This window comes from Oreochromis aureus, linkage group 14 (assembly GCF_013358895.1).
Source record: "Oreochromis aureus strain Israel breed Guangdong linkage group 14, ZZ_aureus, whole genome shotgun sequence".
In the NCBI taxonomy this organism is placed as follows: domain Eukaryota; kingdom Metazoa; phylum Chordata; class Actinopteri; order Cichliformes; family Cichlidae; genus Oreochromis; species Oreochromis aureus.
Window position 1 is genome coordinate 19911670 of NC_052955.1, and position 16028 is coordinate 19927697.

The window sequence follows — 16028 nt, forward strand, 5'->3', positions numbered from 1 at the left end:
CTATTGGTTTAAGGTGGGGAATTTGAACCTTTCAGAGTGAGATTTATTTGGGGTTTTTCTGCTGCCACTAATGTTTTCTTAATGCGTTTATTTGACAAACTATATTTCTCTCCTTATTTATAGAGCAAGCCATTAAACACTAAAACTAAGCATTCATCATTCACACCACTTTAATGTGATTTAACATTTCAGCCATAATTTTCTGACCGAGTCGCTAAATAAACTGAGACTAAGCGGGAATCAAACCAAAGTACATCACACAAGCTGCACCGATCAGATGAAGTAAGTGTCTTACCATTTTCAATAAATGAGGCTATCATGTCGTGAGCAATGAAGATAACCAAAGTACCACATTAAGTGCAAAGGTTCACTGCCAGGATTTACCCACCCCTAGGGCATATATCTCCTCTGTAGGTGGAACACGCATAATGTGGCCTCTTGAGACTCGGCGGTGAGTCAGTCACAGTCTGATCTGAATCTTCCCCTGACACTGCTGCCGCTTTGATCCCACTAGCGTCTCTCCCTGTAACACAACATGGCAGATAAAGCATGAAAAATAGTTGAGTTATAATCTTTGTCTACCAGACAGGACGCCAAAGAGGAGCCTCCTTTTTCTCCCTCTACAATGCCTATTAAACAATTTTGTCAGGGGGGGACAATGTAACATTGTATGGCAATGATTAATTGCAGAATACTTAAGGTCAACCATGAAAAGCCACTGCCTTGTGGGATATTTATCACTACTTCTAAAGCTCTGCACTGTGGTAGACCAGTTTGAGTAAAGTGATGTACTGCCCTTTTAAACGAAGCATATGGTGTCTTTACAAACAGGAGAATGCTATATTTTATCAGAATTACCTGAGTTATTAAAGCAGGGAAGGTTTTGCATCCAGGTGGCGTTCGTCCTTATGGTGTAACCCTCTAGTATTTTAAGAAGACAGCTGGACAAAGATGAGTTAGCTCGAGGTGTGGGACTATCTGCACCTCCAGAACAGAAGAACCCCGCAAAACACAGACCTAACACAGAGAGGAATTAGAAAAGACTCTAAAGCAGCTGCTTATGAGACCCCAAAAAGTTGTTATGGGCAGAAATTCAGCAGACATGACTAATGGGAGCTGTACAACTCCTGAATCTGCACTTAGGGTACTTGAGGTAAAGCTGAATTATGAAATATTGTGGGTTTTATTCATTTTTTCCATAACTGCAAACTATTCCAAACCAATTTATAACAGTCTCATGACTGGTCTAATTCTCCACCTGTGGGCTGTGAGGCTCCAGGATTCAGGCAGTATTTCCCTGGGGGACAAGGACGGCATTGGGAGAGAGAGAGCGCGCCAAGCTCGGGAAAGAAGCTGCCAACAGGACAAGGTGTGGGAGACCCACTTCCCTGAGGGCAGAAATGTCCCATGGGACAAACATCTCCATAAGTCTCGGAGACAGGAGAAGGCTCAGTGGATCCCGGGGAACAAAAATGTCCTGCAGTAAACAATGTGGTTAGACAACTCACAGAGGACGCTGAAACATTTACAGTTTAAAACATTGTAGGAAAACAGAGTTATTGAGTGGAAGCCACAGCTTAACGTAGCGCAGGCATACAGCAAAGATATAGAAAATCCAATCTTTCAGTTGTCTGACATGAATTCCCGAGGTGATTATGGGCTGTCAGACCTGGGCTGCAGGGTCCAGACGGCTCTGTCAGAGCGCTGCTGTTACAAAAAAAGCCAGAGGGGCAGGGGGAGCAGTCACTTAGGGACGTCCTGCCAGCTGATGGACTGACGTGGCCGATTGGACATGGAGATGGCACAGACGAACCTTTCAGACAGTAAAAACCTAGACAAGGTAGCATGTCTCATTTTATAATTAACATCAGTTTAAACATCATCTATTTGTCTCTTTATAACATTTTTTTTTAACATATGTGTCATTTTTGCATTACCCGCTGGGCAGCTGTTACAAGCCGGATGTCCAGGCGAGGACTGAAACGTGCCAGGAGTACAGCCAGTCGGCTCCACGCTACCACGTGGGCACGCATAGCCAGGTGGGCACTGGTGACCTGCCAAGCATATAATGAAAAATCCAAACTGTCATTGTTTACAATGAAAACAAAATTTGAAAAAAAAACAGAAAATTATAGTGCTGCCATGACAGGTCCTCTTAATTTCTTTTATGTACCAATTATGCATGAAATAAGCACATCTGGTGTATTTTCCCAGGCTCAGTGTCCATGGAAACAAAGCAATGAAAAAGACAGAGGCTCTTATCAGTATTACCGCTGTACAACAATCCTGTGGGAGGAAAGGAGAGCAGAAAGCAGGCTCAGCAGCAGGTGCTTTGTCTTGACAGACATGAGCTTGTGGCTATTTATAGGTTCTGCCCCATTTCATGCTCAAATTAGCAAAACATCTTTACAATAAAAGGTAAAAAGGCAACAAAGAATCTCTAGGTGCACATATAATATAACAGTAGAAGGATAGTTTATGGGAGGGATAAAAACCTCTCTAGTATATTTCGAGCATCTTTTACTATGTAGATTATTACAGAAGCAAGCCTCAAAGTAGAGCGTTACAGTTAAAATGACAGACACAACAGCTGATTCTAGTTAAACACCAAATTTAAATGTGTCAAATGAAAACAATCTGGTTATTCTAGTTAAGACAACATATGTCGTCTCAAAAAATGAAGGGATGAGTTGAAAGTGAGCAAAAGAGATAAAGTTGGCCTATACTGTATGTGATCACATGCTACATGAAAGTGCAAAGACCACTGTTAAACCTGAGTTGACCCGCAGTGATGTGTACTCCACCTGGCTGATGTCCATTCGCTGATCCTGCTGGACAGAACCACCCAGGGGGACAGAGGAGGTCGGCAGAAGTCTGAGCCCATGAAGGGCAGTAAGAGCCTGGGTAACAAGCTTCACAGTCCGCCTCGGACTCAGCCGCAGACCTCGCAGAGAAGGTGCCTGAATGGAGGAAACAAATGATCATGGGAGTACATAGGCACAGACAAAGAAAGACAAAAATACAAAAGACACAGCTTGGAATAACTCATTTTTCACACTGAAGTAGAAAAAATGACAGTAGTAAAAATGTCAGTAGCAGGCTCCATTAATTCACCTGGTTAAGTAGCTAGCTGCTCATCATGACAGCTTTATTGGACTGCTGTTGAGTTTTATGACCTTCTCTAAAGTTCTGGATAAATAAGCCATTATACTTTACCTCTGAGAGCTTTATGTCATTGTATACTACCTTTGGAGACAGTGTAATAAAAACCAAGAGTGTTTGTAAAACGCTATAGCTGATGCTGTTGATGAACATGTTCATCATAAAGCTTTATCACAAAACTTTCAGAGTAATAGAAATAATTTTGTCCCTATTTTTTCAGAGGTCTTTCTTGACTGTCTCTTGTTTTTTTACCTGGAGGACATGGGCTGGGCTTTGCACTCCCTCTAGGACAATAGTAGCCTTCAGGACACACATCTCCATGGAACTGACCCGGGGTTGATTCACCGGGAAGTGGGGATGGAGACAGGATATCTCCTGTAACTGAGACAATAGACCTTTATTGGATGTCATTACTCATTAGGTAAGTAAATGACCTAAAAGGCCAGAGCCATTTTCTGCAATCACAGAAAGAAAAATAATAAGAGATGTAGTAGGGACTGGTAAATGTTTTGTGAAGACCTTCTCAGCTATGCTGAGTCAAAGGGCATGAAAATGTTAAATAAAACCTGGAGTGCACTGAAAGAAAATTCTGCACAGAAAGATATTTTTCAAGCTGTGTCAGATGACCTTAACTCTTTTTTTGTTGTTGTATTTCAAATACCATTACTAAAAAAAAAAACTAGTTGTGCATGTTTTATGCATTTATCAACACTATGTAAAGGGCAAGAGGAAGAAAACTGTTACCTGTGGTATTACCCCAAGGCATGGCAGATCTGGATCCTTCTCTGCAGTAGAAGCCGGGGTTACAAAGCCCAGATGGGAAGGAGAGACCATCCTTGGCACAGAAGTGGCCAGGCAAACAAGGCTGACATGCTTCCAAAGAAACTGCTCCTGGCAAACCAAGTTCATACATTTATTACAAAATGAAAAACTAAAAATAAAAGTTAAACATTTCCACTCCACCTGGTAATTATCTTAGGAGACACTTAACACAGCTGGTAACTTAACCTACTCTAAGTCAGGGTATTATGTTCCAGTGTCAAAAACACTGAGTAATTAGTCAGCATTACATGTCACCTTCTATGGAGCTGAAAGTGCCTGCAGGGCAGGGAATCATGTAGCTGGTACCCTGTGGGCAGTAGGACCCTGCAGAGCAGTGGCCTCCTGTTGGGTCATCCTCTGGTTGGGGAGAAACAGAACCCTGGATACAAAGGTAACTAAGTGCAGAGAGATGATGAGGATAGAGGTAATTGCAAGGGGTATGTGGGATTAAGGAAGTAATAGATAACAGGACAGACAGGAAGAGATGGAACATATAAGGAGATTTAATTTCAGAAGGGGGTGATATAAAAATATAGGAAATGAAAATTTCTTTCATAATCTGGCTGACCGCTTAATGAAGTGTGTGTTTAGTTTGCCTGTGTTTACCCAGCAGAGCAGACCCCAGTAGGAGCAGCCAATCCAGAGGAACTGCAGTATCTCCCTGGAGGGCAGAGCTCACAGTCTGACTTATTGGACAACCCCATCTGCCTGCTGAAGGTGCCAGCTGGGCACGGGAATGCTACACCATCCTGCGTTCCTGTAGATAAATACGGACAATAACTACAGATTGCCCCTGAATACACATCACTGAACAGTTTGTAAAGACCCCTCTTATCTTGATTATGCTCTATAATGGTCATTTACATAATTAGAAAGCCATTTTGTGTTAGAGTCTTCTATTAGTGTGCGCACAAAACAAGAGCAACACTATATTTAGTATTTGGCACTCATGTCACACATATCTTTATTTTATTAAGCAAATGATAACCTTGTACATTTCTCATGAATGTATTACAGCAGTGATACTAATCTTCACCTACCTGATGGGCAGTAATGTCCTTTAGGACACAGCATGGGAGTGTGAGTCCCTGACACATGCCCAGTGTCAACATCCACTAAGCCAGCACAGTAAAATCCTGCTGGACACTTAACACAGTCTGGCTGTAAAGAAACAAATGATGCACAGTTTTCTACACATTACATACAAAATGATGACTAGACTAATATCAGCAGATGTTAGAACTGGATGCCAGCCTCACAATAAATAAAAACGCACCTTCTGTTGATCATACATAGTTAGTTATTAACCTTATTCCAGATTTACTTTTTTAAATAGTTAGGGTAGGGGTACAAAACAGCATATCAAACCACATATGGCATATTACACTATCACAGTCATGACAGTTGTATAGTATGTGCACCTTGCCTATTAAAAATAAGCAACCAGTCATCCTCATGTTTCCCACCTGTCCTGGTAAATTTTGGTAGGTCCCTGGCAAGCAGGGTATCTGTCTATCAGAACCAGGTGGGCATCTGCTTCCAGGTGAGCAGGTTTTTGAATTGTTTTTTCCGCCTGGACAATAAGAGCCAGCTGGGCACATATGAGAAGGGAAAGAGAGCCCTCTGGTGTCACACATGAAACCTGAAAACATAAGCAACACTGTTAAGCAGTTACAGACGTGATATGAAGGGATTATTACCCTATAATTCAAAGAACGTAAGTGAAGCTTTATCTTCTTGAAAAAGATTTCCAACCTGGAGGACAATGCAGGCAGTCACTAAGATGACTGTTTCTGGTTTGGTTGCTGTAATGACCTGTTGGACAGGGAACTGGTGCTGATGAGCCCTGGGCACAGTAATGACCTTTCGGACATCTGTCACCTGTGACCCCACCATCCTCTGGTGTGGGTGACCAGGCCCCAGAGACACAGTAATACCCTGCGCCACACTGACCTGATGGAGCACCTTTCCCAGGATGTGCACAGAAAAAGCCTGGTTTGAGAAGAAATAATGTTGATATCAACTCGAAGGGAATATTACCACCAATAACACCAGGAAATTAAATGAATAATAAGCACTGTATATAGTATCAGTTTTAATGGAGAGAGATAGAATATCAACCAAAAATCCAGAAAAAAACCCTGCATTGCATAAAAGCTATAAAATGATGTGCATGATATTGAGTGAAATAGGCATTTCATCCTCAAGCAAAACATGACTTAATACTCGGTGGAGAAACTATTTTTGGTAAGAGGTTTCTTATCGTTGGTCACCGGGTTTGCACATATCTCAGGAGAAATTTTGACCTTTACAGAAAATCTCTAAATCCTTTAGGTTTCTTGGCTGCTGTTACCTTGGTGGTATATTTTGTGTCACTGCTGGATGACCCATCCACAAACCATCTTCAATGTTATGGCTGAGAAAAGGAGGTTCTTGTGAAAAATGCTGTGGTACATTTCCCTGTGAAGTTGCCCTGTACCCTTAGAAGAACATGAACCTAAAGCATAATGTTTCCACTTCCATGCTTCACTATGGGGATGATGTTCTTTGTGTCATAGTCGGCATTTCTCTTCCTCCAAACACAGCAGTTTGAGTTGAGGCGAAGAGCTCAATGTAGGTTTCTTCTGACCTCAGCACTTTCTCCCTAAGCCTTCTCTGAAACATTTAGATCTTCACTGGCAAACATAAGATGAGCCTGTAAATGTGCCTTCTTGAGCAGGAGACACCGTAATATGTTACCAGTGTTGTTCTGGGTGACTGTAGTCCCAACTATCTTCTGATCATTAACACGCTCCTCTCGTGCAGTTTTGGTCTGATCCACCATCTTTCTCATGATCATCCTCACCCCATGAGGCAAGATCTCGCATGGACTCCAGACTGACGGGCATTTTATTTTTTATTTTTTTCATTTCGGAAACAGTTATCACGAAGCTTCTTGATGATGATCTTGTTGCCCATTCCAGCCTACATCCTGTCCCTGACCTCCTTTGACACCTCTTTGGTCTTACTCATGGTGGAGACATGGTGAGAGGATAAAATGGAAGAAACTGATTTAATAACAAGCTGAGATCAAGAGTTTCTGTGATTGATTGATTGATTGATTGATTGATTGATTGATTGATTGATTGATTGATCTGTGACAGCCAGAATTCTGGCTGTGTTGTATGGGATCCAACATCTATTTCGCTCAATCACATGCTATTCATATGTGTTTTATACAGTTTCATACAAATACATTATACTTTTGTATAATGTATTGTGTCTCTCTCCATTTAAATGAAACTACCTTAACAATTATAGACTGTTCATCTTATTTTAAGTGAGCAAAATCCAACTCAGCAGGGGATCAAATAATTATTTCCCCCACTGTGTCTATTCATTTTCTCCTTAATGACATGTTTAATAATAGCTGAGTTTTTGATGTGGACTAATTTTAATATACAATGTTAAATTACACCCTGGGCCAACTACTTAACCTTTAATACAGTGACATTTAATTGCCATAAATGATGTGTGACCTGGAGGGCAGGGAAGACAGTCCTGTGGTTTTGCCATCTGAGCGTGGGGATTGATAGTTCCAACTGGACAGGGGTACTGGTGTTTGGCCCAGGTCCCAGATGGACAGTAATGACCCACTGGACACTCATAACTCTCTGACAGAGAGCCATTAATTGTGCCAGGACAATAAAAGCTATGCAGACAAAAAGAGGACAGAATAATTTATCTTGTAGCAACAAAACTTGAATGTAATTGTGTATGCATGTATATACAGTATACAAGTCACTCATGCACTACTCTATGTACAGTTACAGGTTTGGGGTATTTTTCTGTATCTGTTTACAGTCTCAAGTGACTGTGCAAGGCTGATAAGTGAGTTTACCCCTGAGGACAGGCACTGCAGCTGGCTTGGCCATCTTCTGTGCTGATGGTTCCCAAGGGGCAGTGCTGAGGAGCCACAGAGCCCTCAGAGCAGTAATAACCTGGTTGTGTGAAGACAAGAGTCATGAAATAGATGCACACTGAAGCACAAACTAAGACATGCACAATCCACAGGAGAGAGGCTTCGATTTCCAGTGTGAGTCGAGTAGCTGCTTGTGTGTAGCCCTATTATCATTTGAGAGTTTTGCTTACCTTTTCATTAAACTTGCTTATGTGAACTTTAAACCTCCCAATCCTTTCGCACTTCCAACAGTGTTAACGCTGCCTGATTAAATCATTCACACATTTCTTTTGTTTTGTTTTTTATATTTGTTTTTAATCTGCCCTGGTATATTTTATTTTGACCAGGTTCTGCAGGGTTTTTGAATAGTAAGCTACAGATGCAAGTGGATCTGATCACCTTTTGGGCACGGCCCTCCGTGGCTGTCTCTCAAAGGAGGTTCAGGACGCTCTGCACCCCCAGAGCAGAAGAAACCTTGCCAGCATTTTCCTGAAGGTGCCGAGAGCCCCGCAGCATCACAATAGTAACCTGGGAGACATGGCTGACAGTCCTCCTGAGAGGAATAATGATAAAAACAAAGAGGGAGAGGGAATAGGGGAAGAGAAAGACAGCCGATAAGAAAAAGAAAAACGTGCTTTGTTGCAATATTAATATTGAACTAAACATCGACTGGCTATTACAGTGAATGACAGAAAAAATCATGGAAGTTACTGTGTAAACAGTTCTTCACAATTGCTAAAATCCATTCCTTAAAACCTTAAAGACGTATCTCAAAATTGTAAACACAAAACCACACTGAAACAGTTCCACTTGTGCTCAAACCCACATAGTAGTTTTAAATCATCCACACAATCAAACAAAACAAAAACACTGCTCAGTATTCATTATGCACCAGAGCAAAATATTGAAAACACATTGTTCAGGACACGGAGTTCTCATGTCTCATGTTGTTTTTAAGTCTTGCAAACTTTATGTGGCTAATTTATAAATGCATAAAAATGATTCAAATATTAAATAAAAGCCATAATGAACAAAATGCTGAGCTTCCTTTAAGATAAAACTGTAAAGAATCAAGACAGCAGATTATGGTGGCAGAGAGGATGTGCTAAGATTAGGTTTTTCACTTTGTTCTACATCCAATAATCACACAATGTATTCTATATGAAGTGTTACATATTGTGCTATTCGTCCTCTACTTTTGTTTCCATACATTGCTCGTATCAACCTTCAACTTACCTTTGCTAGCTGTATATTCTGAACAGGCTTACATGAGTTTCATCACATCTGTGCTGTAGTTGTCTTTTCAACTTCAGTGTGAATCACTGTGGACAATCTAGTTTGGTAATGTTTTTAGGTTTTACAAAATGAGATCAAAGCGTGTCTAAAAACGTGAAAACTGTTCAACGATTGATTGACTCAATAAACTGGATTTGGATATTGAGAATTTAGTTCAAAGAATTTGAGTCAGTGTGGAGGATTCAGTGAACCGATGTATCTCTCAGGTCCTGTCTCGGGGCTTTGCCGGATTTTTCCCTTATTTTTTAGGGCATGAATTTTATCTGCTTTACTTTTTTAGGTCTGACACTTATTCCTTTGTCCTCCACTTGTTTTTCACGGACATACGGCACACCATGTCAAGATATGCCAGGTTTTCAGCTAATAGTGGTTTGGAAATCACCTTGTTGGTTCAAAAACACTATTTTATGCCTGCCATACTGTGTTATCTTTGGCATTTTTCATAGATTTCCTAAAGCAATGGGAACAAATTATGTGTTTCCTGACAGGCTGCTAGTAACAAAGTGCCGAAAGATACAATTTAAAATGGGCTCCTTGCTAAGTTGACTGTTATGTGTAAACACAGCACTGTTTCAACTCTTGCCTTTTTTATGCTTGAATGATTCCAAAGTCCGTGAATTAACAAAAAGAAAAACATTCCTCTGAAAATGGTCTGGATGGAAAATGAGTGGGAAAAAAACTTGACAATATCTAAACAAAAACTTTGAAAGGCCTTCAGAAATTTAGTAGAAAACCGCTGCTGAACAAATACAGGAAAGTGTCATTCCTTCAAAGCAAAACATACAGAAATGACGGGTGATGTCAGATTTTAATTCTAAACTAAATAAATTAGCAACTTTTCAAAACGTCAAGTAAAGAAAAATGCGAATATTTCCACTGTTTCATCTTAGTTTTGATAGGAAAGACAGGACAGCCTTTGAGTGTAATAATTTGAGTATGTTAAGTTAAAGCTACCTCTGAGACTAATGTGGTCTGGTTAGAAAATGTTCCTCGTGGACACGGCAGAGGCTTAACCGTGGCCTGGGGACAGTAATGACCAGCAGGACATGGCCCTCCTTCTCCTGGTGAGAGACACAACATCAGCAATCAAATTTTGCCACATATAAGTAAGACAACACATAGTATTACCAGAATGTCATTTGCTTTATTGCAGTTCTTGCAGTTCTAAAGAAGCATGTTCACCTGCAGCCACTGAGAAAGGCTGTGGAGAGATGTTTCCATATGAGCAGTAATATCCTTTCTGACACGGCCCAGTGACAGCTGTGCCATTTCTGGAAGAGCAGTAATGGCCGGCGTCACACTGCCTGCACTGCGAGACAGACGCATAGCCGGGGTCAGGACCATAAGTTCCCTCTGGACAGCTTCTCAAGTCAAATCCAGTTCCTTGGGGGCAGTAAAAGCCTGCAGGTCATAAAACAAACAAAGGGAAATTTGAAAATAAAGGATTAAGGATGAAAAAAGCATCAAATTTCTTTGCTGTTTTTGTTTTTAGCAGAATTTCTCTTGATAATTTAATTAAAATAGCTTACAGATGCCACTGTATTATAAGGACATCCAAAACAGCAAATCACAAACCTGCAGGACAAAGGTACAAAGAGCCAGACACACAATACCAGCCTGGCAGACAAGGTTCACACTGAGTAGCATGTGTAACAGCCACATATGTCCCTGGTTCACAGGGCACAGGTTGAACAGTTCCCTCAGGGCAGTAGTAACCCTCAGGACAGGGTCCCCCTGTATTTCCATCAGTGGGAGTAGATGTGACAGCTCCCTCTATGCAGTAATATCTGCAAAAGGAACAAGACAGCATGAAAATTCTGAAAAAAATGACATGTACATTATTTGCTTATTTTGTTGGTTTGTAAGAACTTTTCGATGTGTTGCTCTTTAATAACAAAGACGATGATGATGTGATGGTTATTTCTTTAATCATCAGAATCTGGTGTACCCTGCACGACAGGACCCACTGGGTTTTGTAAGGCCAGCAGAGTTGCAATAAAAACCCCCAGGACAGGGTTTGCAATCCTCCTGGCTACGCAGTCCTGAGCTGTTTGACCAGCTCCCTTCAGGGCACGCTTCAGGACCTGTGGTGCCTGCAAAGATGGCACAAGCACAAAAACACATCTTGATTCCAAGAAACAGAAGATATGCAGGAATGACTGCCACAGTACAATAAAGACAGCAATTATTAAACGTAGCAAAAATATAATTTAAGAGACTGTACTCAAAATTCAGCTGCAACTAAATAACTGGCATGCACCCATTGTTGGGTCCAGAGTTGGGGAATTTAGGGCAAGATGTAGCTTTAGGGTAAACAAGAAGTTTACCTTACAGCTGCATTTTTAAGACATGTGTCAATGCCTCAAGTTGAAGAGAACAAGCACACAAATTAATTTAATGAGAACTATATCAAAAGTTGCAAGAAAACATGTTTTTGAACTTCCTTTAGCGCTCTAAATGCTAATTAGTGTGACTAAAACTTGGCAGCCATAGACTATAAAAGAGCAGAATGTTAATATCCTCACACAGTATAAATTTGGTTACATTAGCCTAAAAAGCAAGCTGCATCAGCACTGTGTTACAAAAAAAGTGATGTGTATCTTTGAAACTTGCATCATCATTACAGCAGCAACTGCGGGCGACTGCATGTTCGGGGAAGACAGATGAGGTACCTGAGGGGCAGTAGTGACCAGGTGGACACAGGGAACCTGAGAGTCCATCCAGTGGCCTGGGAGAGGAGGCACCCTTTCTGCACCAATAACCAGCATGGCATGGTCCTATGGGTAAAAGAATGTCACAACACATTTCATCATACAGTCACATAAATGTATCTGCAGTCCTGCAGTACACACTAGACGCTGCACCTTCTGGGTTTTACAACTGGATCACCAAACTAGGTCACCAAGATTAGCTTTTGATATATGATTTTGACTTACATACCCCGGGCCAAATACAGTAAATCCAAAGCTATTTTCACTAAAGTTGAGAAAAAATGTTTATTTGCATTTTGGGTGAAGAGACACGTGGGATCACTGTTTTGAACTTTGCAAAAGCCCTTCAAATAGCTTATCTAACAAGACATAATGAACAGCATGAGTTTTGTGGGATTTACTGTGAAGTATTTTCAGTAAGACATACTACCAAGAAGAGGAGAAGAGAAGATGAAACACTTTCTTATCAACAGTTACATAAAGAAAAACAGAAAAAAATTACTGCACATACTCACAAACACACCCCACAAAAACAGAAAAATGTACAATTTTCAAAAACTAAGAACAAGCAAATCATTGTTCACTGTACACAAGACACTGAAATGAAAATAATCAAAATCTGCCACCATTTTATAATGAGTCAATTCTATCTTGATACGTGCAGACACCACACCTTGAAAATAAGGTCAACATCTGTAGACCCTGTTCCTTTCATTTTGTTTCTCCTGGTTAGCCAGATTCCCATTTTTGCCTGACTTATGAGAAAGTTGGAAAGACAAATCTGCTTCCTCTGTGCTGATCTGTATTTGGGACCATAAATGAACCTGTCCATATCCAGCCAACCACTCTTCCAGTAATTTAAAGACAGAAACTTGGACATCCAACCCACAAATGTTGCAGGTACTTCTTAGCTTGAAAAAAAAAACCCCTCTACTATTTGGTCTGTATGTGTTAAATGTCTGTCTGTGGCCACTGCCCCATGCACCACCCTTCACTGGAGAGCAACACTATGTTTCTCTATGGAAGGTTTGTACATGGACCTCCAGCTGTCTCTAGGAGAAGAACCTGCTACACTGCAAAAACTCAAAATCTAACCAAGTATATTTTTCTTATTTCTAGTCAAAATATCTCATTACACTTAATATAAGACACATTCAGCTACAAAGTAACATTTCAGTGAGATTTAGGAACTTGTTTTTAAACAGTACATCTTGAAACTGGAGAATTTTCACTTGTTCCACTGGCATTTTTCACTTATTTCAAGCAAAAAAATCTTGTATTAAGTGAAAAAAACAGAATGGGAAGCCACTCCCCTTACAAAGACACCCTTTGTGTATCACCCGTGTCAATATCTTTTTTTCAACCAAAATCTTTTCTGTTTACTGAGTTGCTTATACCCTACCATCCTAATTATTTTCAATACTGAGTTTATGAACATCAGACACAGTGATCCACGTTGATGGCACAAATAAAGGTGAAATGGCCACAAGCAAATCATCAAAACTGACGCCCCTTTCAACCAACAGGTGAACTAACTGTTCCTCATGGAGAAAGACAACCACGGCCTTGTTTATCTGAGAGCCGTAAGTAATGTTCTTGTGACCTACTGTTTCACCAACAGCTAGGAGAACCTGCTCCACAGTATACTGCTGGGGAGCCACAACACTGGCCCCTTTTATAACTGACAGAAGAGGTAGGCCCTTATTAAGGAACAGCCAGTTAACTTAACCTTGTTCACTCTACATCAAACAATGAAAAAAACGTATCTTTCCTGTTAAACAACCAAAGGGTGTAAAGAAAATTTATCTGTAATGTCAGTCTAAACGTCCCAAAACCCATTCAGCAGCAGCTCCACGCACTCACCAACCACATTCACACTCAGTCACTCACACTCCCAGCATGCAGTGCAAGAAGGACAGGAGAAAAGACTTTCAGATTCTCACCTGCTGGCTCTGACAGTCCAACAGAAGGACAGTAACGTCCAGATGCACAAGGCATGCAGCCTGCTGGGCTGTCTGTATGCTCTCTTGGGTTAAAGGAGCCTATGGGGCAAGGGTATTGGTTGGGCAGAGCTGTACCTGGAGGACAGTAATGTCCCTTAGGGCAGGGCCTCAGCAAGGACATATTAGCTGCACCCAATCTTGAATCACAGTAGTAACCTTAAAGGAGAGATTTTTTTTTTAAATTAACAATATCAATGTGGGAAAAGGGGAAAAATTACACATTTATATTGGTGGCATTAGGGAAAAATTCAACAATCTTGCAAGCATTTAAAAAAAGCAATCAACTTCAATAAACACTTCTTCAACCACTTATGAAAAGGCTAAATAACAATGTTGAAAAAGTCAAAGGATTTAGGTGTCCTACCTGCCTCACAGATAGCACAGGATGCCTGTTTGTCTCTATCCTGATAGGTTCCTGTTGGGCAGAGCTCTGGGGATGAACTACCCTCTAAGCAGAAGTGACCAGGAGGACATGGCAGAGCCATAGCCACAGTCTGACCAGGAGGACACCAGTATCCTATGGAGATGTACAGGAATACAGTAGTGTAAAAAGACAGGACACACGTGTTCATCGAACATGTGATCAAATTTATGAACTAACCCTCGCTGCAGAGTCCAGTTGGAGCCCTGAGGCCTGTTGTTCTGCAGAAGAAGCCTGATGTACAAGGCTGGCAGCCCTTCACACTGGTCAGGCCTGACACTGGGGAAAAAGTACCAGCAGGACAAAACTCTGGCTCTCCAGATCCCTCAACTGCAGAGTAAAATAAATGTAGTTTAGCCCACCATTCATTCCTTCTATTCATTCATCCTTTCTGAGTTCCAGTGCCTACACAGGGTTGAAGGGTGTTGGAAATTATAGCCATCCACCACGCAGAATGTATAAGGGAACACTCTACACAGGTCAACAAAACAACAGAAACATGCTGAGTCATACTTAAACCTGTGGGTAATTCAGGGTGTCCAATCCACCTGACTCATAGTTATAGCTACTTTGGCATCTCCAGTGTACTTAATATGCATGCCAAGGAAGAATGCAGACATAGTGCCACTTTAGAAACTTGGCATTTAAGCCTTAGAAACAATTCAAAACGGTTTCCAACACATATCGAGTGTATACTGGGTGTTGGCAAATGTACGTAAACATAGTTTTCCCCATTAAACTCGTGTCTACAGTGTTAAAATTGCCGTTGACTCAGTGTATCGTACTTTCCTTATCACCAAGCCTTTTACTATGCACTTTGGCTTAAAAAGTTTGTTGGCAAGATGTCGATACAATCCTTCCAAGGAAGTAAAGCTGGGCTTACCACAGTATGTCCCAGGTGGACAGATGTTGCCTGTTTCTCCATCTGTTGGTCTGGCCTCAGTGGCTCCTCCTACACAATAATACCCAGGAGAGCAGGGGCCCATTGGCAGAGCTAAACCTTTTGAGCAAAATGAGTAAATTGGTTATTTTGATTGTGCACAGCCAAAAAAATATCATCTATAAGTTGGCTAGAGATTGGCATCCCCTCAAGTGGAATAACTAGAATATTTCAGAAACTTCCTGGAACTGAACTGTCCAATTTACTTATTTACTTTTTTAAATACATCATACAGCAATGAAATCACATGGCACAGATTTGTCATAACTGTAACATCGATATACATATCGAGGCAGAACACACAACACACAATCTATAGCTGCATAGGCCAAAAGGAGAGCCAAACCCATTCTGCACATTGTGTTTTTGTGCTAAAAGAAAAATGATTTCCTTGCTACTAAAATTGATCCTTAAACTTTCACTGATTCATCTACACAAGGCATTTTGTAGAAGCTATAGCAGCAACTTTCAACTTCATTCTCAAAATTATTATTTATTGATAATATTATTTTTTATGATATAAATATTATTTTATTTCTTTTTCACAAATTTAGCTGAGAACCTATATGTAACAATATGCCTATTGTAGCCTAGTAAACAGTGTGTATGTGCACCTGAGACATTACAGAAGGTTCCAGGTGGGCAAGGTAGGGGCTCTGAGCTGCCTAAGGGGCAATAAAATCCTGCCTGGCAGCGCCCCCCTGTGGATGTAGCTGGACAAAGACAGTTGGCA

The 16028-nt window shown here is 40.9% G+C and overlaps 1 protein-coding gene across 1 annotated transcript; it reads right to left on the reverse strand.

The window, feature by feature from the left end:
• Positions 1 to 3579: 3579 nt before the first annotated feature.
• LOC120443525 (ABC transporter G family member 25-like) lies at positions 3580 to 4775 on the reverse strand. Its single transcript, XM_039622380.1, has 4 exons — positions 4591 to 4775; positions 4240 to 4379; positions 3907 to 4053; positions 3580 to 3617 (listed from the first exon to the last, which is right to left on the reverse strand). Exons 1-4 carry the CDS (start codon positions 4686 to 4688, stop codon positions 3580 to 3582), a joined length of 423 nt encoding a protein of 140 aa, XP_039478314.1. The 5' UTR covers positions 4689 to 4775.
• Between the last annotated feature and the right edge of the window lie 11253 nt (positions 4776 to 16028).

Bases quoted from the DNA above. Each gene is read 5' to 3' on its own strand.
- LOC120443525 (XM_039622380.1), bottom strand. From the start codon at position 4,688: ATGGGGTTGTCCAATAAGTCAGACTGTGAGCTCTGCCCTCCAGGGAGA. The intron at 4,380-4,590 runs GTAAACACAGGC...CTCTGCACTTAG, and splicing joins ACTGGGGTCTGCTCTGCTGG to TTACCTTTGTATCCAGGGTT. The intron at 4,054-4,239 runs GTGACATGTAAT...TTGGTTTGCCAG, and splicing joins CACTTTCAGCTCCATAGAAG to GAGCAGTTTCTTTGGAAGCA.